The sequence below is a fragment of the Drosophila eugracilis genome, unplaced genomic scaffold (genome assembly GCF_018153835.1).
Source record: "Drosophila eugracilis isolate 14026-0451.02 unplaced genomic scaffold, ASM1815383v1 contig_2088, whole genome shotgun sequence".
Lineage (NCBI taxonomy): Eukaryota > Metazoa > Arthropoda > Insecta > Diptera > Drosophilidae > Drosophila > Drosophila eugracilis.
Window position 1 is genome coordinate 7,057,166 of NW_024572964.1, and position 24,778 is coordinate 7,081,943.

At 41.2% G+C, this 24,778-nt stretch overlaps 2 protein-coding genes across 3 annotated transcripts in view; one reads left to right on the forward strand and one right to left on the reverse strand.

The window, feature by feature from the left end:
- Positions 1-1,681, reverse strand: part of LOC108107766 (fibrous sheath CABYR-binding protein-like) — a 30,445-nt gene extending 28,764 nt beyond the window's left edge. For both annotated transcript variants that reach the window (XM_017215457.1, XM_017215456.2), the window contains exons 1-2: positions 1,458-1,681; positions 691-1,346 (exon numbers count right to left, since the gene is read on the reverse strand). In XM_017215457.1, the coding sequence (XP_017070946.1) occupies positions 691-1,346; positions 1,458-1,584 (783 nt within the window). In that variant the 5' untranslated portion in view covers positions 1,585-1,681. The remainder of the gene's footprint in view (positions 1-690; positions 1,347-1,457) is intronic.
- A 7,732-nt stretch (positions 1,682-9,413) lies between these two features.
- LOC108108142 (homeobox protein araucan) lies at positions 9,414-24,550 on the forward strand. The gene is made up of 5 exons (XM_017216069.1): positions 9,414-9,916; positions 14,475-15,026; positions 18,111-18,226; positions 22,500-22,831; positions 22,898-24,550. The coding sequence occupies exons 1-5, from the start codon at positions 9,866-9,868 to the stop codon at positions 23,935-23,937; spliced, it is 2,091 nt and encodes a 696-aa protein (XP_017071558.1). The 5' UTR covers positions 9,414-9,865; the 3' UTR covers positions 23,938-24,550.
- The last annotated feature ends 228 nt before the right edge of the window (positions 24,551-24,778 follow it).

Consider the following 24,778-nt stretch of genomic DNA (forward strand, 5'->3'; position numbering starts at 1 on the left):
GGCTCTGGGAAAACTGTGACAGACAGTTTGGGTGACCAGCTTAGTGAGAGCCATGGCTTTCTGCCAGCAGTTCCACTTGAGGTGGCCCAAATGCCTGCCACGGTCACTGATGCATTGACAATAATTACTACGGGGGTTTCAGGGGCCAACAGATCTAATCTGACCCTGATTTGTAGTGAACTAGCGATATGGACTTTTTTGCCATTCAGTCATAAGGCAGTGATGGGAAAGGAACTACTTCTTAATCCTATTGTGTAATCGAAAGAGTGCCCTTAGGATTGATAAAAAGCAGTCAAAACCAAGAACTAGTCTGCAGTTTATAATTGTAAAAGATAAAGAATGAAGATTTCTCTAAACTCACTTAAGAAGAGCCTCTAACCTAAATATTCAAACAAAAATTTTAAGTTAATTAACTTAAAAACTTTACATTTCTACCACCCATACTAAAAACTTTTCATGGAAATATTCTTAACCCTCTGCTAATTAATCACAACTAAGCCCTTGCTAAAAAACGTCGCATATCTGAATTGTCTTCGAGCGAATCTTCCCACTGACACACAGGAAATGGAACAAATTGTGGCACCGCTGGGAGGTAAGGGCCCTAAAAGACACCCGCACCCGCGCCCAAACCCGAACCATTACCCGCATGATGGGTGTAATGCACCGGTTAACCGGTTTTCAGTCACTCACCTTCTCTGGCTTCTTCTTGGCTGGCGGCGATATGATTTTAGCCTCCTCTTCAGATGCCATCCGGTTGAACTTGCGCGTGGCCTCCTTTACGCTGATGGGATTCTCGGCCACATCGCCCTCGCCGGAGGGAGTATTAAGATCGGTCTTCTCCGGCTTTTCATTGGAAGAGGAATCCGTCGATGCCTCCGATGAGAAGGAGAAACGAGGTATATTCTCCTTGTTGTCGGTCACATCGATGGAGTTGGATCGGGAAGATGGTGGTTTCTCCTGAGGATCCGGATCCTCTGACTTAATCGACGGCTGCTTCTCCAAACGGGCAGGTTCTATGCGCTTTATAGCAGCCGTAAATTCGTCCACGCATTCCTGATAGTTTTCTTGGTGCTCCTTGGTAATGGAAACAGCAGGCGGAGACGTGACCATTGGAGGGGGTTTATACGGTGGTGGCTGCCTCATGGGAGAGTCAAAGTTCAGCGATCCTCCGCCTGGACTTGAGGGCTCTGGGTTACTGGATGCAGCGGCAACTGCACGCTCCACAACTTCCTCCGTGGGACATTCATTCACATATTTCTTGCGCAATATCAAAAACTTCTGATTGTTCTCGTTCTTGATCGTGGACAGCAGTGTGACATAGGTCTTGAAACGCTTGCGAGCCTCATCTGGAAGTAATCATAGAAACATCCATATTCATAACCAAGTTTCCGTGGTTTTTGTTTGTCATTAGATTCAACAGGTTCCCCAAACCCGAAAGACAAACACAAATGACTCACTTTGGGACTGCGGATGGGTGAGGAATTTCTTAAAGTGCTTCACCAACGCGTGATTTGTCACTTTGCAATCGTTTGCCAACATGTAATTACGGATCTCCGAAATGGACAACTCTTTCGGCAGCTCCATTGCACTTCAAACTTTAATTTAAAACACTTTAAAAACGCGAAAAATAAAATAACACAACAAACAAAAACATTTGACCAGGGCACTGTAGTTGTGTGGATTCTTGCATCCCTCGTGGTTCGCGGAAAAAAGCTCGCTGATTTCACTGAATGACTAAAGGCTAGATGCTCTGAAATTACAAATTGCCTTGATTTCTTATGAATTAAATAAAATTGAATATAAAATTATTTACATATACGGTGAAAAAGTTAACTAAGTGATCTCAAAGGTAAATTTTTTTTAAAAACATTTTAAAAATCTAAAAAATTAACTTTTAGAGGCAATTTTTTTTTAAACATAAAAGAGAAATGCAAAAATATCGACGAAAGCACACGGTAAAGTACCGTTTTTCTTAAGAAGAGCAAAACAGAATCCAAAAATAAGATTGGCTAAACAATTTCTTGTGTCAAACCTTTGTAAACTTAAGTTTTAATTTTTATTCCATCCCATTGCAATGTTTTGACCATTTAAACCTTTTTACATTGAATATAAAGTTGTATTTTCTGAATGCAAAGTACAAAAATGTAGTAGAATTTCTTGTGTAAACAGTTTGTTGACAAACTGTATATGAATGGTTTATAATCCATTATGAAATCCCTTAAGCAATGAAACTTGCAAATCAAATTCGATATAAATTTGCATAAAATTCAATTCGATTCGAAGCCGTCTGTGTCAAGAATATTTGATTATGCAAAAGAAATATTTAAAACAGTTCCGAAATTAATTCCTAAGACATTGAGACAACCAAATGGCAATTCTGGGAGGCGGAATAACCTCCATCCTCTGGATTCTGGGAGTTAACTTTGCAGAACTTGTATATGTGGGCCATAGAGTGAGTTGATTTCCTTCTCAATTGGCCAAATGGTTTCGGTTCGGGCCCTGTATGTGCGGCAATTTGTTGAATCGACGTCATTTATCATCCGCACGGAGAGTTCTAGCCAAGAGGAAGCCACAGTCGATGACAGTGACAATGGCGCATCTGGATACACAGATTGGGATTGTATCTTTCACTTGCATTTCAAGATGCAAATGTCAAGACGTGTCGTACTCCGTTCTCTGCCCCTCCAATCCCCTCCTTGGGGATGCCTCGATGGCGCAGATGCGCACTAATTTGTATGCCTGCACTTCGTTTTGGGATTGGGTTAAATGTATCTTGTGGATAGGAGGAAGGAAGCGTGCTCCAAGTCATAAATGTGGCTAAATAAATTACTCTTATTTATCACTTTTTATATGTGGAGTGGAAGATTGAGTTTGGTTTGGTCACAAAGCTTACCAAGCTTATAACTTGCTCGTAAAACCTTTCACCTTTACAAAGCTAAATAAAAATAACTATGTTTTTAAGTTTGTTTGTAACAAATGGTACTATATATACATTAAATACATTAAGAGAAAGAGTTTATAAAGCTGCCTCTATAATCCCATTAACTAAAAGTTACTGCCTCCAAGAACATTAATTACCTAAAAGCTTTTCCCACTTTCCCAACAGAAAATCATTCCAATCTCCTTAAGGAAGCGAGAAATGGCTCGTCAGTGCGATTACAGCTATGTTCGGCATTTCCAGTTGGATTAGGCAATTGTCACCGATTGCGTGGCAAAGTGGCGCCTGATAAGCGTTGCAAATGAATTTATATGCCATATTGAAGTGCCAGTATCTGTATCTGGAGGCAGTTTTCCCAGCCAATGCCATCCCAACTCGACATCCACGACAAGAGAACGTCTGGGCAGGCAGTTGCATTTTTCTGATCCAAAGGGGAAGTTGGCATTGGTGCGGGCGAGGATTGGCAGCAGCCATCTTGTAGCTGTGGATAGTGGTGTATCCCACAGATACTTTTCCCCTCTTTACCTACTATTTTTTTTTTTGCTTGTACACCGGTTGGCGTCAGTGTTGAATGCTGCAGACAGCGATCGACGGCGAACGATCCTCGATAGTTGCAACTTGCAGCGTTTGTCTTGTCCTGAGGTTGGGGATGCTATAGTAAGCTATAAGGTGGAATGGGCTGCTGCCGCTGCTGCTGCTGTGGCATAATTGGCAATTGGGGAATGGGTATGGCAACGGGAGTGGAAATGGCCATGGCTGGGGGAATGGATTGGGCTGTGGATTGGAAATGGATTCGAAATGGGCCTGAGAATGGCACTGGGCTTAATCGGTTTTATGACTTTTTTGCCAACTGGCGGAGTCACTCGAAGAATTGTGGCTACTATTATGACATTAAATTTTTCTGTTATTTACTTAAAATGAATGTTTGAGTTAAATCTATAAAAATTTCATTTTTAATGTTTAAATATTTTCAGAAATCTTACAGAAATGTTCTATCGTAAGGTAAAACATTTTGATGGGGAAACCCCATGAAGTTCTAACCATCATCAATGAAAGGGCGACCCTCTTATTTTTTCAGATTTCCTTCATCTCATCAAATTTTTCGAGTGTGCCAACTAACGCCGGCTGTCTATCTGGCCCAGTCACATCGAAGTCGTGGCCGGATTGAGTTTGTTTCTGTGTTCGGCTTAGCCAAGAGATTCATTCCCTCATTTCTAACCTGCGAATCGACGTTATTTATTTCTCCTTGCCTCTTTGCCTCCTTGACCCCTGGAGAGTGGCGCCTAAAATTACACGAGCTGTCACCGCGGATTGCTCAAGAATCGGGAGATTTATTGTGACCGGGAATTGGTTTGGTTTGGATTCGAATCGCTTCGATTGGTTCGTCTTTGGCTGGTTTGGAAAAGTCAAATAGCCGGGGTTCGTCCGTAATGCCTAGCAGATGTCTGTGGTTCCACGGACCTGGCCAGCAGCATCAGCAGCAGGAGCAGCCTTATAAGTAGTCTGACAGTCATTATTGAGCCATTACCAAATGAGCAGTTCGCATTATAAATGAGCACATAAAACATAAACGTTGTCGCCGGGCTCGAGAGCCGATTAATGCAATTTAACACCCCCACTCACTCGACCCTCATCCCTTGTCCGGAATTTGTAGTATCAACGTCAACGTTTCAGCTCGTCATATGTTGCTATTTCCGACGGTGCGGCACGGGAGTTCAATCAGATGCCATATATATATATATATATGTATATAGTACTATAGAGAGTGTTTCGATTTTGATGGTGGCTCTGAAGGAGTGCGGTCAAATGCTTTAGCTCGCACCGGGATTTCGGCTCGTTTCGCTCGGCTTAGCCGTGGGACTCCCAAGTGGGATTATGTCACTTCCCGGTGACATTTGCATTTTGATTGACAAACTCATTTGAGAGCCTGCAGTTCGTCCTTGCGTCCTGGCATCCTTGTGCGTCTGCATTTCCCCCTCTGGCTCATCGTCCTTTGAGTGTGTTTGCCAAGCGCTTAAGAGATTTTCAATTACACTGATTTCGAGGAACAATGAAAAGGTATTTAAATGCTGCGATTCAGAATATTTACACTTTCGGGGGTGCTAGTGGGTTAAGCTGATAATAGTTATTAACTTTCGTATTGAGATTGGAGGGTAATGGGTTATTAGGAAAGTTTATAAAGTACTTAATTTGAAACACTAAAGGTGCATAAATTAATTTTGTTTTACTTTTGTTTACATTTACGGGCACCGCTATTTTTCAACTTTTGTTTTTCATTTCAATTTTCTGGTATTCAAAAATGTTAGTATTTTTAGTAGGCCTTAAACCTTTCATTTTGAATTCCTTTTCAATTTCAATTAATTTCCAATCAATTTTAATTTCAATTTTACATTTTTGTCTACATTTCTTGGCAGCATAAAATGTAATATTAAAGTGATTTATTGATCATTTCTTGTTGGTCTGTAGTAGTAACTTTTACTAAACTTAATAACTCAAAACACCTTCAATTTGAATTGCCTTTCCATATTTTTACTGTCTGAAAAATGTCTAAATAAATCCTTTCTTTTATTACCAAAAGTTAATGCAAAATTTGACAAGCTTTCATAGTTAGCTGTCTAACTTACTTTCTAACAAACTGTGGCACATGCAAATGATTTTCTATTTTCCATATATTTTAGTAACAAAACAAATGCATCCCTTACCAAAAATGTGTCTTAAATTGTTCATTTAATTAAGCTATAATTCTCCCCCAAAATTTGACATTGTTAAAATGAAAAACTAAAATCAATGCTCTCACCGGAAAATTGAATGTTACATTTGTATGTACTTACTTTCCCATCAGCCAAATATTGCATAATGAGTAGAACTCAATTACGCTCGCGTAACGCAGCGATATATTCATGTGACAATTTTTAATGTTTTGTGACAACCATTAAAGTCGTGCCCGCTGAAAATGACAACAATAAAAACCGGGGGAAAGGTTGGCTGCCTATATCGAGTGCGTATATCGAGTCCTGTGACCCTTCTCTCAGACCCGGATTCCGTGGCAACCCCCTCAGCTCTTTTTGAAGATCCGAAAACCGAACGGAACCGAACTCGACAGCCGTCAACGGCGAGTGTTGTGACAGTTTTTGCCAGCGAATAAACAATAAAAATAAAAATATATTTCATTTTCCACGGTGTGAGGGGTTCGGCGTTTTTGGGTTCCCGAATTCAAGGATTGCCTTTGCCATTTGCTGGCTATTTTGAAATTGATATATGCATAAACCGCAGTGACAGATGTTGCAATTAAAACGGCATAAAACGGTGGAGGAAATGCCACCATCCCTTCTATAACCCTGATATATCTACACATATATATTAAATATATATATACATATCCTATATCGAGTGGCGTGAAAAGTGCGCGCTGTCAGCCTGACAGGAGGACAGCTCAATTGTCAAAATAGGTTTTAAGTGCCGTCGACTGATTTGTAAGTGAAGTGCACTTCTTGCCACTCCGCCGCTGGCAACGCCACTGCCAATTGCGTTACCAAATCCAAGCCTGCGATTCAAGCTCAGGACTTCTTCTCTTTGGCTCAGAGGGTGGTCAGTGTGTGGCTGCCGCAAATGGAAACGCCCCATGTGGTTGTGCCACTCGTCTGGTGTGTACCATCATGCTGACCCATTGATTGATTGCATTTGGCCTGCCGCTGCCACGCCCCCCTGCCACCGCCTCTTAGCCACTGCTCTCCCCTGACCATCGCCCTTTTGCGCTCTGAAAACCAGGCGATTGCAAAAGCGCCACTCGTAAAACGCGCAACACAGCAAATATTGTACTTAACACCCGGAGGGGCACTTGGCCCGGACTCTACGTTCTTGTTGCTGCTGCTGCACTGGGAGAAAATGTTTCTTTAGATTTTATATATATTTTAATATAGAAGCTATCTGTATTCAGAAACTTTAAAATTTATAAAAAATATAAAAAATACACTCTAAAATAAGATTTCCACATTAAAAATATGCATCAAAATTATAATTAACAGATTTTCCAGATTTTACAATCGATTTTTCGAAGAGATTTTATGAAAATGTTTTCTTAATTTCATAAATATTATTATCATACTTCAAAATTCCAGAACAAAACATAACCTGCTAATAAAATCTTTATAAAATACTGAAAAACTACCAAAACTATTTGTTCCTAAATTTTGCCCAAGTGTTCCATTTACCGCTGGGTTTTGCCTTTGGCCTCGGCATGACTTGGCTTCCCTTGGAATTAATTCACATTTACGTTTGGCAGGGGCAACAGCTTTGGTCATTTGTTGCTTTGAGCTAACACGTTGCTCTCATTTTCCGGCGATGCTTGGCCGCGGTGGGTGGTGCCACCACCATGTGCAGTACCACCACCACCCACTCCATATAACACACCCACACACTGCTTCCATCAGCACCACGTGGATCGTTTCTCTTCTTTTTTTTCCCCTCCTGCCCACTGTCATACATATATATCTTTCGCTGAGCGAGGTGAGGACACGCCCAGACCTTATGGCGCAATTCCATCGTGTAAGTCGCACTTTTTCGGTTTTATAGGTTAATTTGCTTTTATTACATTATCATAAAAATAAACAACAAAAAAAAAACACAAGAAAAACAAACAAAAAACACAACAAACAAGCTTGCCAACACACACAAGAGCATCCGCGACACCCGCAAAAAACATTTGAGGTTTACCTCACGGCATCATCCACAGTGGACTCTCGCCGGAGTACCATTTCCGGAATGTGTGTCCTGTGTGCACCCGGACCCAGGCATTAGTTCAGCTCCCCCTGCTAGTCCTTCGTCCTAACAGAGAATCGTAAAAAATAGATCATAAAGCGGAAGTCCAACGAGGTTAGTGCGTATTAATAGGGAAACTTTTTTCCAGAAATGGCAGCACTTTTCATATCCACATGGGTAATCAGTCAGATTTTTTCATCTACTCAACGTATGGGATTTTAAAAGTGTATTAAAAAGTTGTAGTAAACTGAAGAGTATTGAAAATTGAGGGGCTAAAACTAATACGAAAAATCCCTTTCAATTAGTTCTAAAAATATCTTCGTGAAGTCAACTTTCATGTTAATCATTTATCTTCATTTTAAAACATATATTCATCGGAACTAGAAACTAGGTCAGGCTTTTCATGTTTTTCAGATACACGTCAAGAGCTATTTAATTGCAATTAAAATTGTTTGTATACTAGAAATGTGTTAAATTGAAGGAAATAAATTGGCTAGAAATTGGTATTACGGGTTTTGATATTTGCTGAGTTTTAAAGGCAAAACTAAAATGTTTGTTTAATGATTAAATTCGGTTTATTCTAGTTTAGTGCGTAAAAATGTTATAAAAGATCTAAATTTAATATTATGAGGTGAGATAAGAAGATTAATCATAGTAGTGAATCTAATAAAAATAGGTAAATGTACTTCTTAGACCTTACAGGTTGTAGAATGGTTTCTAAAGCTTCTTGAAAGTTGTGTTAATTTACATTCTACAAATAAAAACACTCTTAAACGTTAAGAAAAGTATCAAAAATGAACAAATATATATCAACCTTTTAAATGAAATGTGGGGAAAACCCTAAACTTTCTAATAAACTTCTAATTCCAAAGTAACTTCCAACCACTTCTCTTGCCATTTAAGTGTAAAAGTTTAAATGACAAAAGAATCAAGTTACCTTAGAAAGGAAGGATATTAATTCCTGCCATAAACCACTTCAAACCCCGTTGATATTTCAAAAACTTGCTAAAGAAATTGCGTGATATTTATTTATAAACCCGATTAGGAGCGAGATTAATTAGTTAGGATCGATAATTGGAGTTAACTTTCGCGCAATTCAGCGATAAAGCTAATGACGGGTGATAAATACACGAGCAAGTTGCCGAGGAATTCGGTGATCGTATTAACGCTTTTGTGTCGCCACTTCTGGCCACTTGGCCACTTGGCATTTCCAGCTGGCGATCGTATTCCAGACCAAAAGTGTCGTCTCCTGGACTTGTGAAAAGTAAACAAACAAATGACTAGCCAAACAAAACAAATGGGCGTAGCCAGGGAAATGTACAGGAAAAAAAAACAGAAAAAAAGAATTGTGAAAATTCGAAAAGAATTTTTTTTGTTTTTGGTATTTGCTTTCTTTTGTTTGGTGGCCTCGCACCTGTCCATTAAATCAACCAGCCGAAGGCAATGGAGTACTATGATTGGTGGTTGAGCCAAGCTCGCTTTCCAGTGAGCTGCGAATACGAGTTGCCTGGCTGAGAGAGAGAGGAAAATGCCACCACCACTGCCAGTGCCACCGGGAGAATGGTGGGCGTTTCCCAAAATACTTCATTCACTTCCAGTCCATCAACCGCCGGCTCTTGCTTTTGCTCCAAGGCGAGCGGCATTCTTGTTTTTTGGGGGGGTCGCAGTAGCGTTGTCTCTCTCTGGCAGCAACTGCAGCGGAATGCGCCAGCAACAGCAACACGGCCAACAGCGACAGCAGCAACAGCAACGGCATTCGCAACCAGTTCGTGTTCGAACGTTATAAGGTGCACATCTAAAGGAGAGCGTGTGCTTGAACGCGGGTTTTGCCGTCGATATTTCGTCGTTTTATCGTTTGTTGCGAGTGTTGCCGCCGCGTTTTTCCGCCGAGTGTTGGCCAAGAATAAATCTCAAATACCAAACAAGTGACAGCTACTATTGTAATACCAAAACCAAGTGATATACTTTCTAATGTCGTTGTTGTCTTTAATGCCGTTTACTGTGAACAGACCCAATCGAAACTGAGCTCTTAACTTGATAAACACATCATTTGATGTAGGAGCTATACTATATATCCTCCAGAAGACTGCCCAAGTGAGACAGAGAGCGAGAGAGAGAGAGAGTAATCCTAAGACTAAGTCTTAAAGCTTCTTATAGTCATAGAGCGAAATGGCTGCCTACACACAATTTGGATACGGAGGCTTTCCGTCGGCCTCGCAGGTGGGTCTCTAATTAATAAAGTCTATTAATATTTATAGTCATTAAGTAGTAAGAGATTTTTGAGATATCAAAAGAAGAATGAGTATATCAGGATATTAAGATTTCATTTTATTCATTAGACTTGATAGTAACATCATATGATTATGATTAGTCTAAGTAATTACAAGTTCTCATGCGTATCTTGGTTTTGAGATCTAAGGAATTGCTATTCTTTACCGTAACTTTTCGCTAAGTACTTTAATTATTACTTTTAAAAATCTTTAATAGCTTGTTTTGTTTATATTGCTGGTTAGTTAAGTTAGTTTTTATCTTAAAAATAGATAAGAAACAGGCACTACTTTGGCTTAAAGTTATCTAAAGTAACTTCACTTTTTTCTTCTTCTTTCATGATATTTTAAAGTTATTAAAAACCCTGTTTTTAGCCACCTTTTTTGACAAAAACTTTCATTTTAAAACTCCTTACCACACACTATCCTAAGAGTACTTTAACCAACCCCACTCAAATCCTTCATATCATTTGATCTTGAAGACCCACTATAGGGCCAAACCGCTAAAAAGTCTTTGATTGTTGCGCTTTTTGACTTTTCACTAAAAAGCAAAAACAGCTGCCTAAAGCCAACTTTTTCCATGTTTATATATGACAGTAAATTGGTAGAAGGCCAAAACAAAAACCAAAAAAAAAACCATAATAAATCAGATGGCTGATAAATGGCCTGAGAAAAAAACACTCCAAGGACTGTAAACTTTTTGTCAACTTTGAAAAATCACAAAAAACTGTTCGGCGCTTTAAAGATTTTTTTTAAAGCAAAAGATATGAGAGGAGGGTTGCAGGTGCAACTATAATATTTTATAGGTCTTATGATGGATTTATGAATCTATATAAATTAGTATTCCATTGATTGAGTTTGCCTAGGTAAAGGAGGTCTACTACCTGAGCTTAACTTAAATTTTCCCAGGCTATAATTGCTTGGCATCGTCGCGGCTTAAAAGCGACAGTGTGTGTGGATTCCTCTGCAGAACTCTGGAGTCTTGCCCATTTCAGACCACACGAGTCCAATTAAGTGCAGTCGAAAACGAAAACAAAAACCAGGCTGGAAAAAAAAGCTTAAAGCCAAGATCTTTTGTAGGCAATCAGAAGGCCAAGACGATGGGAGGTGCCGATTGAAGCACGCTCTCAGGTGAAACTGTTGAAAAGTCAATAAAATTCAATTGCGGCGATCGTAAATCATAAAATTCATAACCGTAAAGTGACAGCTGAGGGCAGGCCCTGGGAATGCCTTGCCAGCTACGTGAGGAGCATCCATTGATTCTCGATCCCAGATACCAAGAGAGATCCCACAAAACGAGACCGAGATCGATGGACCAATGACTTGGTTCCCTCTCACACACACTCTCTCTCTCTCTCTCTGATCTACTTTACATTGAGCGGCAAAGACGGTGGTAGTGGCTCCTCTTGACTCCAAGTGGCGCTTATAGCCTTGTCCTATCAACTTGGTCATCTGGATGGTCCAAGCAGCAGAAGATTGTCGGGGGAGGGCTTCAAGAATCGGGAATCGAGAATCGGGAGCCTGGCAGCGGGACCCAGAGATACAAGTCGCGATTAGATCGCTGCGTTTGCGATTCACAGAAATTTCCAAACTGGACTTGGGACTCGAACTGTGGTATCTCTGGTATTGGTAGGTACACCGGCAGCACTCCGGCACTGGTTACTGGGCGCGCACACATGGCCCAGCAGCAGATCTTATCTGTGCACTGTCGCCTGCCAGTCGTCTGCAAGTCGTCGCAACTCTCTACCAGCCTCCAACTGCCAACTGCGAACTACCAAGCTACCAATTCACATGACCATGGCCCACTGGACTGGCGCTTCCTCTGCAGAGCCAAGCGGAAAGGCAGGAATGGAGTCCTCTGCATTTCGCCTCATGAATAATGCATTCGCACCAAGGAGCTGAGGAATCTGGCAGGCGCATAGAGCTCCCTATATGGTGTCGCCTATCAGATCAGTTGTCATAATTCTCATATTCTGCGAGAGTCTCTGGGAACGTAGAATGGAGAACGGAGAAGCCTCCATCCCGAACGTCGAAACATTCCCATACCGAAAACCATCAAGAAAACGAAATGTATTTGCTTTTTACTAATTAAAATCACGCGGCAAAAACACAGAAAAAAAAAAACACCTGAATCATTCATTTGTAAAAATTTTGATAAATGGTTGTTATTTTTTTTTATATAATTCTTTTTTTTTTATGATGTCCCTATATATAGTCATCGGTCTTGGCCTGGCCTCGAAATTCTATTATTTGAGCGCTCTCCAGCATGACTCACAAGATTTTTCCTATATTAATTACGAGACGATCAAATGGCCTTCTAGTGGATCAATCACCTGCAGACTATAAGGAGGATCCGATCTGGGGAATCGATCGCAGCTGATAATTATAATATAATATGCAAGGGGCTGCGATTTTTCGGTTCTATTGTCAGATTATGTTAATGGCGCGGAATAATTATGCGTTTTGGGCCTGCAAAATTCTGGCCACAGAAGCCGTGTAAGCCGGCTGGAAAATTGTTGGCCAGATTATTATGACCTTTTGCTGGCATTCGATCAATTTGTTGCCTGTCCGTCAGGCGGAGCACTCAACTTAATTATGGGTTCGGTTGCCAGCCAGACTTCAGGCCACTTCTCAGTCTTCCAAGACTTCCAAGTCTTCACCAGTCTTCAGACTTTTAAAAGTATTTTTATGAAATTAAGGCAGCGCGCTCATTTTGCAGATTGCCCGCGGTAATTTTCAGAAGCCTTTGCCAGCATGTTGGCCAACTCCATCTCCATCTCCTTTATATCCCATATCGATCTTGAATGGGTCCCTCGGACCTATAGGCGTCGGCTGCCACACCCTCATTGATTTCTGGCATTTTTAAATGCCCCAACCAGTCTTCTTCTTGGGCTTGGCGCATTTTGCATATTAATTGCCAAGTGACTGGCGCATGCCATAGGCGAAGAGTAGGCACTTCAGCAAAGATGGAGGACATCACATCATCAGGTTGCCTCCAAGATCCAAGGCACTTGAAATCGATTTGCTGGGGTAATTGATCTGGCCGCCATTGCAAAAGAAGGAGTTAAATCGAAAAGGCAGCTCCTGTGACCATATTGATTAAGGGAAACTTAATCGCCGCGGGATTATGAATCCCGTACAGCTTCTGCGCTTTCCGTATGCCGTCGGCATTGATTGTGTGTTAACACCATATTCGCTTACATGTTATCGATGCATCTTGTAATGGGCCTTCTGTCGATTTTTCGAATTAAATTCGCAATTACCCAACGATTCATAGCCAGCACCCGCTCGCGCTCGGATTTTGTATCTAAAGGAGTTGGATGAGGATGAAGATGAGTTTGAGGATGGGGTAGATGCGATGTGGGGTGGGTTAACAACATTGCCGGACATCAATATTTATGAAGTTTCCAGTACGGCAGTTAGCATGACTTACTTGGCTTTTATGCTCTGGAAAATTAGCCATTATGCATGTACGTGCGTTTCCTGTGACGAGGCGGAGGAATCTATTCCCAGGCAGGTTTGCCGGCTAAGTTGACATCTAGTTTATTGGGATGTTAAGAAAGTAATTTATTGTAATTAGAAATAATTAGTTAACAGAGTTCTTGAAGATGTATTTATTGAACTAAAAATAACAAAGGAATATGTACTTACTAAAAAAAAGATAGAGGAGCACCTGAAATCTCTCCAACCAACAATTTCTTATCACCTGCGAGGCACACAAAACTAATTCATTGGCGAAATGTTTTCAGATAAACACTGTCAGTTTAGGGACAGCTTTTTGTGTTCAAAATGAAATATTTTCCTCCATAAGCCCAGTGATTGGAGGTTTCTTGGAAGACACCAAAGACCCCCACCTCGGCACAGTAAGTGTGGATGGGTCTTCTTATCGGGGACTCCGTATCTCTTAAAGGTGTTCGAAATGACCCTTTGGCAGCCAAAGGGAAAATATTCCACGATCATCGGCCTTTTGGGTGTTTGAAATTTATATATATATAAAATTAAAATGGCCCCTTGATTAACATGCATTAGTTATGTAAACCAGTGGCGATGTGTGTTTATATATCACTTAGGGCTATCTGTAAATGCTTTTTGGGTTTTTTTTACGTACCTGAACAGGTGGAATATCAGTTTGATAAAGTTAACTTCATTTTAAATATCACTTAGTTTATTAATTTGTGACTTATCAGTTTTATTTTGAGGTGTATTTAATCCAGTGTTGCACCTCAGTTTTTATGGCGCTATATAACAGTTTATGGGTGCATAAACTTAATCAAAAGATTAGTCTTACACACCTTACTTAAACTATAAGTTACAGCAATAAAGATATACTTTTGTGGCTTCTTAAATACAATAAAATAAGTTCAAATAAATATTCTTTTTAGTTCCCAAACTTTTTCTCGGTGCATTCCCCTTAATATACTCATAAGCTAAGAAACTAAAAAACCCAAAATTGTGTTTCAATTTGCATTAAAGTCAGACTCAAGACCCTCTTCCTAACCGATCTCTTGCAGCTCCTGCCGCCAAGTGCCCAGCCGTCGGAGGACGCTTCCGCGAACGTGAATGTGAACGAGGCGCTGGTGATGACAAACGCCCCGGCGATGAGCCCCACGGGAGGTCAGGATTGTCAGGGTAGTCAGCCGCCCGTTGGAGCTGGCGGAGATGTCTCCTCGGGGGCGCTCAGTCCAAATGCTCTTTCGCAGAACTCGAATGCGGCGACTGTGGTTGGTGGATCCTCCGCGGGTGGAGGAGCTGGAGGTGGTGGAGCGGACCTGGCCACTGGTGGCTCCCTGGACGGCAACGGTGTGGGCACGACGCCCACGGCCGGTGGTGCTAGTGGTGGTGGTGGTGGCTCCTGCTGCGAGAATGGTCGGCCTATAATGACCGACCCGGTGTCGGGTCAGACGGTTTGCTCCTGCCAGTACGACTCCGCCCGCCTTGCCCTCTCCAGCTACTCTCGCCTGCCGGCGGCCAGCGTTGGCGTATACGGAACGCCTTACCCGTCGACGGACCAGAATCCTTACCAGAGCATCGGAGTGGACAGCTCCGCCTTCTATTCGCCGCTGGTAAGTGCACTTGAAAGAATTTCAAAGGGGTTAGGATAAGTTAGAACTTTCTAGAACTGAGAAGTTAAAAGAAAACTTTGTAAAAATTAATTTAAATTATAAAATAAGACAAATGGCAATTTCAACTGCCTTCTGCCATTAGTTAATTACTTGCTTTACCCCCTCAAAATGTATAATTTTTTCTAAGTGTTATGGCCAAGAGCCAGAGGGCCAAGAGCCATGGGCCAGAGGGCTAAATGGATTATCTCAACGTATGACTTTAATTGTGTAGTCAGTGGCTTTTGTCCGCAGCTTAGGAGGGAGACAAAAACAACAAAAACAACAACGGACAAACGACAGCAAAGCAACAGAACAACAACAAAGCAACAAAGACAACGACAACGACAACGACGATGGCTTGTCAATGCAGTCGACTAAATCGAATTATCATTATGGCTGACTGAAGCTCAGTCAAACCTCATTTGGCTCCGTATCGGGGGTTTAGTTTCTCTCCCCAGACCCACTTCCCTGACCACCACCATCTCCTTCTCCTTCTTTTTTCTATCTCTATCTATCCATCTACCTAATTTATAAGCCCGTTTACTCCGCCGGTTCCCTACTGCCAACAACCCAACTGCCGACTTCCATTGCGATATTCGATACTTTGCATAAAGAAAGGCAAAATCATTGGAAACAAAACATATTGCCCCATGGCCTCAATTACACTCCACTCTCTTCGTGTATGTGTGGGCTAATCAAGCTCATGTCGCTGTATGTGTCTGTGTATAAGAGAGCACCATCACAGTTGGGGGCCAAAATAATAGCAGTAGGTTAGAATATTATTTACTATTTAACGAAAAAAAGAAGAAATCTATTGAAATAATACAAAATATATTTTAATAATTCCTTCAAATCTTTGAAATAATAGTAGTTTTTTATAAATACATTTTTTTTTATTAAGAATTATACATTATTTTAAATTTTTTTATTAAACAGTTTTTGCACTTTTTTTAAATCATAAATTCTGTAAACACTTAGTACTCTTATTTTTCTGCCCCCAACTGTATTCATACATCCACTAAGTGACCGCTGAAATGTACACGAGCACAGCATGACTGAAAGCAAAACACACGCTGCTGCTTTTGCTTTTGCTATTGCTGTTGGCCTGAATGAAAGGCAAGCACAAACACAAACAAACACATAAAATTGGCAACAATATGTATAACAACAATGTGGACAGTATTTAGCCTTGGCAAATAACTAACTGCCCGAGATGGATAGGCCAAACAGCTTAGCCCGGCCTGGAAGTGCCCAAATAATCGAGCAAGTGTGTTTTATAAGGACATCATGTTGCCGCTTCGTCGTTTGGTAGATAAATATTTTCATCGACGTGGTTTGTGTACATAATAATATTTGTTCGAGATTTTGTTGGAAATTTGTTTTGCCAATTTTTTTAGTTAACCTCTTAATTTGTTAAGATATTTGTAGGACTTCAAGTGATTGGGCCCTTATATTCAATTATTGATCAATCTATATTCCACTTAAACAGTTCTTGTTAAAGTTTTTAAATATTTTTTCATAATTTTTGGTTGTTGGTTTCAAATTTTATGAAACTTTTGGCATTGCTTATGTTAGTTATGACATTAACCAAATTGGGTATTTTTTTTAGTATTTTATATCCGCGACAAATTAAAGCTAGCTGTAAACTTTTAATAACACAGGCAGACTTCATAAACAATATATGTAGTCATAATAGTCAAATTAAAACCAACATCTAACTTAATTTTTTCTTAAAATACATCTTTCGCCTTCATTCTATCCCATCTCATGCCAACTTCTCATCAAATTAAAAGAAAAACCTTTCATAAATAGTTCTTAAATTAACAAAATCTCCAAACACTTGTCCCGACTTTGTCAACAGTATTTCCCCAATGTTTACGATGGCTGTAATAAGCACATTAGTTTGAACGATCTAATTAATATGAACGAACAGAGGAGTCTAATCAACTTGGGCGGCTCTCGTCGAGTACTTCAAAGACAAACCTCCTCAACGGGTGATGTAAGCGAGGGATACCCCCGGCGGAAAGGAGAGGAAAAGCAAATGGGGCGGAGACTGGCAGCGGCAGCCACCAAAGTGTCATGTTAAATTGTTATTTACAACAACAGGAAATTCATTCGTTCTTTATTTTTGTTGTTTTTTCTTTTCTGGTGGGCACCTGAGTATCTCTGTTTTTTATCGGTCGTCAGAAAGCGCATACTTTTAATTAAGAAAATATCTCAGAAGTCTTTTGATAAGATGTCGTCGCTCAATTTTCGATAGCGAGGTGTTAATATTCGAGTATTTTTGGGTGGGAATCTAGTATCTAGCGAAAATCTTACTTGTGACATTTTCCAAATCGATTTCGATTGGTAAATATATATATATATTTTTGGGATAGGGCGATGGCTATCCAATACCTGTTCGTTATACGACATTTTGATAAATATATTTGTCACTCGGCAGCGGGAGCGGCGGCCCAAAGGGTGGGGTGAAAAATTAATAAACAACGGCATACATGATGTTAAGCAATTAAAAATGTTAATACCGTTTCATAAATCAAGAGACCACAAAAGCCCGGCTCGACAGGGCCAACCAGATTGGGCGCTCGACCAGCGGCGATCTGGCCAATAGTTGTCGCTCATAAATCCGGCTGTCATTTTCCGAGGGCATAAATCGCAGCAGCATGCCACAAACACACAAAAATCGAGCCAAATTAAAATTCAAAGTGTCTGCCTTTTGCGGTGCTGCTGCTTTCATATTGTTACCATATAGTATTAACAATAATCGGCGCTTCGCCTTAGATAATATAACGATCGTATACTTGCTGCCTTAAAATATGTTTCTTTCTGTATCGATCGTTGTATCTGTCTTTGGTAAACAATAAAAAATATGGCCAACAAGTTGGCATTTGCTTGTTCGGCTGCGAAATATGTTGCCAAATTATAGATTCCATGTTTAACAAAATTGTCAACTTCGGAAACTGTGGGAAAATGCTTTGTTCACAGCTCCCTCCTCCATAATAACTCAATAACTCAATAACAATGCTGAATTCTTAATCGTTTCAGAGCAATCCGTATGGACTCAAGGACACGGGAGCGGGTCCGGAGATGGGTGCTTGGACTTCGGCTGGCTTACAGCCCACCACTGGCTATTATTCCTACGATCCCATGTCGGCCTATGGGTAAGCATTAACATTTGCATTTCATTTAATTAGTTTTTGTGCTAAAAACAGCAAATAAAGATTTAAATAGCATTGCGTGGCTCGGCACCACAAATTAAGGCAGCATTCTGCCTAAAAAAAAACGTACAATAATTAATTGCGTCTAATAGAATATAAATAGAAAGCCTTTTAGCCCAATTTAAATACATGGCTGCGCGAATCAAATGCAATCGTGCGGCCATAATTAATTACAAAATATTTGCGAGTACTTGAAATTGATTTGAATTTAATTGCTTGCGGCGGCTGCGTTGCCCTGCTCCTCGATTTTCATACAATTTCCCTCTGATTTTCCCTCTGATAGTCTACCATCCGCAGAAGGGGCAATATTCTCTAGGGAAGGGCGATAATAAAATTTGAATTGTTCGAAGCTGTATGAGAGCGCGAAATTATTTATTTATGATTGCTGCAAAAATAATAGCAGTTAATTGCACGCCAGTGCGAGCCACGCACACCAGTCCAGGGGGGAAGGGGGCTTCCTATATATAAATAGATATATATAAATACATGTGTGTTAAATCACTGAAAGAAAGTTGGGGAAAAAGTTAAAATGGAACTAGTTTATAATAGTTTTAATGAAGTTTGAAACGTAAGATGTAAAAATTCATATAAGAATATTCTCTGTTTTTGATGGAAACTTAAATTTTTTCATTAAAAAAAAAACAGTTTAAAACATTCTTCATTGTTGAGAGCCTATTATATCTTTTTTAGTATATTTAAAAAATATTTTTAGTATTTTATTTGAAATATTTTACAACTTTTTCATACAACAGAGAGGTCATACCTCTTTTAGTACAAATGAAAATGAAACAACGGTTTATGAAAGTAGAACCGTTAAACTGTTTACACTTTTATAGAAAAATATAAAAAAATATTTTTTTAATTTGTAACTACTCCCTATTTCCCCCCTGTGTAAGTGCGTGATTTTCTGGAATGCGCTGTATAATTAGCACCTATTAAATAAATATTTTGAGCATATAAAAACACATCAGATTTTGTTGTTGTGCATGTGTATGTGTGTATGCACATACATTAAGCCTTAAGTATGTACACACGTGGGTGCATACACAAGTGCGTACGCACATACATATACTAGGAGTAGTCGCAGAGTGATTCGATGGACAGGAGGTTGCAGTCAGTCCTCTCTTCCCCTATATAATTCCGAACTCAAATCGGGGGTAAAGCTGGTGGAGTGGCTGAGTGGCATGCAACGGCTGCGGCTTCCCGTTGGACGGTTTGGCCGATTGCGGACGATGTGGACGTGGACGGCTGGATTGGATCGGTTCGGTTTGCTTTCATTTGGGGCCCGGCTTGCGTGCGGAAGGCCCATGAAATCGAGCTGCAGCTAAGTGAATGAATGAGTGAGTGAGTTGTAAGCGATGCATGTTGCTTGTGGTGGGAGGGGAGGGAGGGAGTGTGTGTTGCAGGGATAGGAGGTAAGAGGTAGGTGATAAGGGGTAAGAGGGTGGAGAGGTGTGAGCCGCAAATGAACGCCATGTTGGCCGCCATATTGAGCGGCAGTACATACGCACGTACTTACCAATGTACCGGTGTTCGTATGTACACGGGGACCTGTATGGTACTGCACTTTGGGAAAATATCTTAAATTATAGTTGATTTATTCAGATTTTATGGATATTATTAGTTTACATTTTTATTTACTTCCTTAAACTTAAGGGAAGTACTAAGACATAAGTCAACATCTTTTGGGTTTTAAGTACTTTTCTGGGGAGACGCAAAATCGACGCGAAAATATAGAATTTCTATAACGTAGATCATACTTATTATGAGAATATTTAACACTATTTGATCCTTAAACTCTAAGAAACCATGCAAAGCCTTCTTCATTCTACGAAATATATTATTCTTTATTAAAAACATATTTCATGTTCAGTTCTTCCTATCAAGAAGTGCCATTTTCCAACATTATTTTAAACAAAGAACGTTTTGGAAAAATGTACATTAATTTTAAAATATATTTCTCTCTGTACCTAGGCCTGTACATACAATATTTACGGGTTGACAAACATTTAAGAGAGGAACGGTTGCGCTTTGTTTTGTTCATCGTCGCAAATTGGCAACGGAGTGGGAAACTCCGAAGTGGGAAGCTCGACGGAAAGGTGGAAAATCTGACTGACTGACAGTCTGACTGTCTCTCGCTGTCTCACTGTCTGGCAGATGGCAATTGTTGAGAAGGAGTGAGCAGCCGGGCAGGAGGGTGGTTTGTGGGTGGCTTGGTTGGAATGACAGCCATCGTAATTACCCAGTGACAGGCATGAAACGTGTCTGCTCACGGGAGAGCCAATGTCATTTCGCTGTACGTTCGAAGCGAGTATTTGTTCGAAATGCGGCCCGAAACCGCCGCCACTGTAAATCGCGACTAGCAGATAATGGCCGCCCGTAATTGGTGGCTCCACGACCAAATTGCATGTGCTACGTATAAAAGCTGAAATGTAAATGGGTGTAAGCCGGTCTAAAACTAATAAGCGGCCCATTCGACCGACCGCTATTTAGCTGGCTGGCTATATATATATATGTGACCATATAGCCGTGTCCGTGTGTTTGTGTGAACAAGAATGTGATTTGTTAACAAGATTATGGCCCGCCATCACCAGCAGTAGCTACTAGCTAATACCAGCAGCCAAAGCCAAATCATTTTCGCTGTTTTTTTTTTTTTTTTTTTTGTTTACGAGTTATGCCAAAAGAACGCAGACACATTGTACACATGCATTCGCTGTGCACTGCAATTATAATGGCTAAAACAAAAATAGGATGCGTGCCAATTACGAACAAATTGATGTTTGTTAGGTTGTAAAACATAACAGCACAAAAAGCCCACAAAGCGTATCACTCGACTTGGTTCCGTCCGATCTCGGGGAGTACCAACTACCGACCTACGCGCTAATCATATATCCCAGGCCATATGCCAGCTCGTAAACAACCGCCTTTTTGGACCATATTGCCGGGTTACGTGCCGAAAATTATGGTCTTTGGCAAACTTGTGGTCACGGCTATTGGACAAATCTTGGGTTTTTATGGGGTTACAGTGGGAGATCTCTGGATGGAGATCTTATACTTCTTATTTTTTTTTAATTTTGAATTTAATTCTTCCTACAATTTTCTATCTTTTACTTTACTAGCTATAAAACAAATTATAATGTCTTACAAGATACTCACTGTACTTAAATTAAGTTCCCTGCTACCTTAATCACAGTTCTCGGGCAGAACCTTTACTATACTTAAAAATCACAAGTCCTCCTCCAAACTCTACCGCTAATCACTATGGACATCCTCCACACTGCACGCAATCAGGGTGGACAAAGAGAAAAAAAACAAGGAAAAAAGGCATAAAAAAGAAGGCAGCAGTAGAGTGGAGAAAGGAGAAAGTAGAAAGGACGTTGAATTTACATTCGACGGGCAGCGGAGCCGAGATTCGTTCTTTATCTTGTTGTAAAATTCACCGCACACAAACTGTTGATTGTGGCTCCATAAAAATCCCATGAAAAAGAGCCAAAAGGAAAATAAAGGAGGAGGAAAAAGGGATGGGGATTGGGATTGGGGAAAACCCGAAAGTGAAAAGCGGATGAGCCGGATGTGCAGCGGAGTTCGCATGGTCTGGGGGCTTAATTTAGCTAGGAAGTTTCTGGGGGAGAAGGGTCAGGACCACACCGCCGTACACCATTATTGCAGAGGATGGATAGCAGGATGGGAGATGAGAGACGATGGGGATACCACAGCCTCTGGTGGGTTACAAAAAAAAAATAAAATGCGATAAGTGCACTGCTGCTGAGAAGAGAACTGGCGGAGTGGAATACAACTGGATCACCCGGTTGCACCCACTTGTCGTCCTCGTTATTGCCGGAGACGCTGTTTTTGTTGCTCCTCTCTGTGGCCGTGCCCTGTTTCACAACTATGTTTTACAATATTTTGACGTTGTATTACACTGGCAGGACGAGGACCCCAAAGCTCCATGGGGATGAACAGAGGGAGGGGCAGGTGGTAGGAAAACATCAATTTGAGTTTTCCGCATTTTTAATGAATTTCCATGTTTTTCCGCTGCTGCTGGTAAAGATTTTTTAGGGCCTTCCAATTAGAAAGAGAGTACGAATGTAAAAAGCAGATAGTAAACTGCTAACTTCCTCCCTTTTAAGCACTTAGTAGTAGAACTTAAACTGTGACTAGTACATACCTAAGTATCTCTTTTTCTAACCACAAACTTTCCTTCTTCTACTTCCAGCTATGGAGCCAGCTACGACCTGGCTGCTCGTCGTAAGAACGCCACGCGGGAATCCACGGCCACTTTGAAGGCCTGGCTAAATGAGCACAAGAAGAATCCGTATCCGACCAAAGGCGAGAAGATCATGCTGGCCATCATCACCAAGATGACCCTCACCCAGGTCTCTACATGGTTTGCCAATGCCCGACGTCGATTGAAGAAGGAGAACAAAATGACCTGGGAGCCGAAGAATCGCACGGATGACGATGATGATGCCATGGTGTCGGATGATGAGAAGGACAAGGAGGACTTGGAGCCGAGCAAGGGAAGCCAGAGTGGCAGCTTGGCCAAAGGTATAGGATCTTAGAGGGTTTTCTTTCAGGATAAAAAAACTTACAGAAGATGTTTCTTTCAACCAGATGAGACCAAAGAGGAGGAGGATGCCATTGACGAGGACCAGAAGTGCTTGGGTCAAGCGAACATACTGCGAGCTGGCTTTGGTTATCCCTCAGCTGGTAGTGGTGGTTATCCTGGAGGAGGTGGCTCCTCTAGCGGTCACCCCGGTGGCTATCACCCGTATCATCATCAACATCCCGCTTACTATCAGGCTGGCCAACAGGGTATGTTGCCCTTTCATGGGGAAGGTTCCAAACTACAGGGTGATCTTGGGGATCCAAAAAACCAATTAGGCCGGGACTGTGGCGTGCCGATTCCAGCTACCAAGCCGAAGATCTGGAGTCTGGCCGACACAGTTGGCTGCAAGACACCGCCGCCGGCTTACATGGGTCATCAATCGATGCCGCTGCAGCAGCAGCAGCAGCAGCAACAGCAGCAGCAGGCGCAGCAGCAGCAGCAATATCCACCGCAGGATGCAGGACGAGATCACCAGCTGTTCAATGGGGCCGCAGCTCCTTACCTGAGGCCGCACACCACGGCCTACGGGGGTTTTCTAGGGGCTACGACCCAGCAGCTGCATACTACGAACAGCAATATCCCCTACAGCAATATGCCCCCGCAGCAGCAGTTGCCGGTGGGCGGTACCATCCATACTACGGGAAGTTCGAACGGACCACTGCAGTTCCACAATCGGCAGCATCCGCAGCAGCAGCAGCAGCAGCAGCAGCTGCTGCAATCTCAGTCCACAGCGAGTCAGCGGGCGATGGGGTTTCTCGAAGCCCAACCAGATACTCCACCCCAAACTCCGCCGAATATGAAGGTGCTGAGCGGAGCTTTGAGTCTCCTGCCTACCGCTTCTCAAGTCCCTATGACCGCTACCTGTCGCAGCAGTAACGCCTTCGGCTTCTCCACCTCCACCTATCCCATGAACTTCTCGGCCAGAATTGGGGAGTACTCCCCGCGCGATGACTACAGCAGCGGGAATAGCAGCAGTAGCAGCTCCTCCTCGCCGCAGCTTCAGAGGAATGAGTTTAAGCCGCTCTTCAAAAAGTTCACCAACTAATCGGACTGCATATATATATATATACTATATGGGGATCGTGCAAGAATCAGACGGATTGTGTAATATTAAATGTAGCCGTTTAGAGCGCGTTAAGTAACTTCAAGTTTCATTCAAGTTATGCATCGTATCTAGAGTAAAGGATCAAATGTTTATCTTCAAACTGCAATGTAAGCTTAGGCTAAATACTAAACTAGCGCAATAAGATTGTAAACTGTGATACGTTTTTCATTGTCTAACAGACTTCAACACACTAAACACTTCGTCTATATGAACACATAATCTAAATAATTTTAAATCGTTTAATAAAATTCTTTATAATCATGAAAATTTCAAGGTGTTATTAATATGTTTCTTTTGTTTGGATCATTAAAGTAAGTATTATTTTGTCTTTGGAATAAACAGAAAGATAATATTTAGAGATGTTATATTATTTAACAATATTACTCACTTCATTTTTGCTCTGCTTGGGGGCGTCTTCACTTCAGCAGATCATCTCGAAAACTCTTCTCGTTACTTGAGTCCTCGTTGCTTCTCTCGTCCTTTTCTACTTCTTTCGCTGAACTTCTCGTTTTCGTCTTAATCTTCTCCGTGTTTTCTACTTCATTCGGCACATGGCCACTCGTTGCTTGCTTATATTGACATCTCGTCGTTCTTGGTATTTCGTTGTCAGGGATTTTGATTGTTTTTGGAAGTGAACTATATTAACCACTGCCATACAGATTTATTGAATATATTTATATATTTTTGTCTCCAGAAAATGAATGTATTTAGTTAATAAAATACATTAGAAAGTGTGAGTAACCGTAGAGCCTGATAGCTAAGGCCACAAAAGTTAAGAAAC